At 33.9% G+C, this 2,842-nt stretch overlaps 1 protein-coding gene across 1 annotated transcript; it reads right to left on the bottom strand.

Moving 5' to 3' along the window:
* Positions 1–1,174: 1,174 nt before the first annotated feature.
* On the bottom strand, positions 1,175–2,530 carry LOC135133538 (regucalcin-like). Its single transcript, XM_064061989.1, has 5 exons — positions 2,298–2,530; positions 2,048–2,245; positions 1,778–1,993; positions 1,545–1,723; positions 1,175–1,492 (listed from the first exon to the last, which is right to left on the bottom strand). The coding sequence occupies exons 1-5, from the start codon at positions 2,452–2,454 to the stop codon at positions 1,325–1,327; spliced, it is 918 nt and encodes a 305-aa protein (XP_063918059.1). The 5' UTR covers positions 2,455–2,530; the 3' UTR covers positions 1,175–1,324.
* Between the last annotated feature and the right edge of the window lie 312 nt (positions 2,531–2,842).

Below are 2,842 nucleotides of genomic sequence, written 5' to 3'. Positions count from 1 at the left end.
TCTACCATTTTTTTTCCGACGACATTTTTACTACTATATTTTTTAGAGTCCTTGTAGAGAATTTTTTCTGAATTTATTGATGTATTACGATTCGTATTTTGCAAAAAAGTTGTGGTAAAAATTAATTTAATTTTCGTACTATTGTTTTTTTTTTTTTGAAAAATCTAATTCCTCTGAATTTTAAAAGTAGACTCACTGAAATACCCTTAAATAAAAAAGTGCACAAAGCATTATCACTGACAATTATCTATAAAAGTCGCGAGTTCCGTTCACAAGAAATGTATTAATAAACAAAATGAAGAGCAATGATCGGAAGAATCAACCTTGCGCTATTCCAGAATCCAGACGTGAGGTTTATTTCATCGGTTTCTCACATTTGCTAGATACTAAGTACATCCCGGTTCCGTCCAATTAAACAATGCTAAATACGAAATCAAAGCATAATAATTCATTTAGGACGCTTGTGAAAATTAATTTAAATAACATTGCTTGATTTTTTGTTTTGTTTATTAAAACGAAAATTTTTCTGAACATAAGTCTGTACAGGCAGCCTCTTACAAGGACAGTACTAGAGCACGGAAACAAACAATCAAGCCGAAAAACCAACTGATAAGATAACATCTGAAACTATAAACATTTACATCCATGACCACTTTAAGGTTATATTAACACTTTTAAACAAACTAAATTAAACCAATGTCAATCACTCACTTACCCCATTTTTAGGGTCAACAAAGAGATCACCGCATCAGAGTCACAAGTACAGTATTCGCACATTATTAAAAAAGACTAGGAAAGCACCGATGGGAACACCGTTTCCAGTGCCACACCACGTGATGTTTTGCTAATAATAATTATATCAACTTGTTCTTAGGTTAAATGAAATGTGTAAACAACTAAATAGAAACAACTTAGAGCTGTCATTTTAGTGTTGAAAGAAGCTTTGTGGCAAGTCATAATATTTAAATAATTATATTAATAATAATTGAACAGGGAAAAAGCATTTACACTTAAAGACTACTTTGTATTTTAAGTTTTAAACGAGATTCCACTTTTTATAATTAATCGTCCGAATTACCAGCCTCATTTCCCAAATGTTTTGTTTCTGGTCCGATGTTCTCGAATTCAAATCGAACAACGCGGTAAACACAGGTTTAAAATTAGGAAAATCATGTTTTCACCTTCAAAATTAGTTTAATAATTTTTTCAAAACGACGTAAGCAATGTCCTAGTGAAGACAAATATACAGGGTGAGTCACTAACTTAAATTTATGAAAATATCTTAGTTATTTATGCATAAATATTTATTTTTGAACTTTTTTTTTCAGTTTAATTTGAATCTCACAGCAGGAGCTCCTTTAACCCCTAGTCCTGTTATTCTATACGTTGCTCCGTTCACAGGTGGCTCTGGTTTGTCCCCACCGAAGGCAAAAGTTCCAGTCGTTGCATATAATTCATCCAAATTTGGACCCCCAAAAGCCAGCGATGTTACCTAAAATTTGACAAAAACAACAACATTAACTTAAATGTAACTAATTGTGTACCTGTCTAGCTGGCATTTCTATCGTGTCTAATAACGTTTCTGGCTTACTCCCGTCTACTTTGATTATCCTACTTCCTTCAAAAACAGCGACCCATAAATTACCATCCGTATCTATAGTCATACCGTCAGGGAAACCGGGAACGTTGTGTTCCTTCAAAGTGAACCAGACTTTTCTCTCTGCTGTCAATTACAACTATTTAGTTTTTAAACTTGTGTAGGAAGTATTTATCTTACAAACTTTTCCTTCTACTACGTCTAAATCAAACCGGTCCACGGCGCCTTTCAGAGTATCAATGTAGTACATCTTCTGAGTTTTATCATTGAAAGCTAAACCATTGGAAGCTCTAATTTCACCAACATGAGGTATTAGTTGACGTTGTGCGTTTAGACTGTATAGTGTACCAACTGGAGGGATAGTCGTGATGTCCTCAGGAGGGGTTCCATAAGTACCTAAATTGATTTGATTCTTATAATTTATCCAAACAATTTAGTTTCATTTTGTACCTGTCCAAAGCCGTCCAGACGCATCACATTTTCCATCGTTAAATTTGTTCCCATTCGGCTCGCTATATAGCGTTTCGTTCTTGGTGAATGTGTCGCTCTCACCATCCCACGTAATAACGACTAGTTCGTTATTCAAAGTAATTAAAAACTGATCAGTTTTACCTGCCAGTGGTATTATAATCGATGGTTCATTAGGGGCTACAATGATAACAAGTGAGAATCTTGGCGAGTTTAAAAAAGCGATATTTACCTACTGAGACTTTGGACACTTTACTAGTTGAGGGGTTGTATTTCAGCAAACTTTTTCCTAATATATCGACAAAGTAAAGGACTTGGTTCTGGGAATCCCAGTGCGGACCTTCCCCCAAAACGCACCCTTCGGTCACACGTTCAATTTTAAGGACCATGTTGTACGATTGACATATTACTTGTAATAAATCACGATAATTGCTCTTATCGAGTGGTGGATTAAGTGGTTTGGTATCGAATGATAGATATGATATGAATTTCGTAAAGTAAACTAGCAAGGTCAACAAAAATTACGACGTCCTGGTCAAAATTATCAAAAACTAGAGTTGAGGTGTAAAAAATTAAGAATGTTGCATGTGTGAAGAGTGTGAAATATAAAAACGGGATGTAGATTTAGGGATTGTCGAAAATTAACAATGTGAAAATAAGCTTAACTGATGATTTTGAAACTTTGGACCTTTAAAATTTTAAAAAATTTTTAATATAATAATTTTGATAAGATAATAATATTGATTTAGCGATGACAGAACTTCTAGGTAATGTAGT

This window comes from Zophobas morio, unplaced genomic scaffold (assembly GCF_036711695.1).
Source record: "Zophobas morio isolate AGI-343-1 ecotype UQ-CSIRO unplaced genomic scaffold, CSIRO_AGI_Zmor_V1 ptg000022l, whole genome shotgun sequence".
NCBI classification, from domain to species: Eukaryota; Metazoa; Arthropoda; class Insecta; order Coleoptera; family Tenebrionidae; genus Zophobas; species Zophobas morio.
This window is presented reverse-complemented; position numbering and strand designations above follow the sequence as displayed.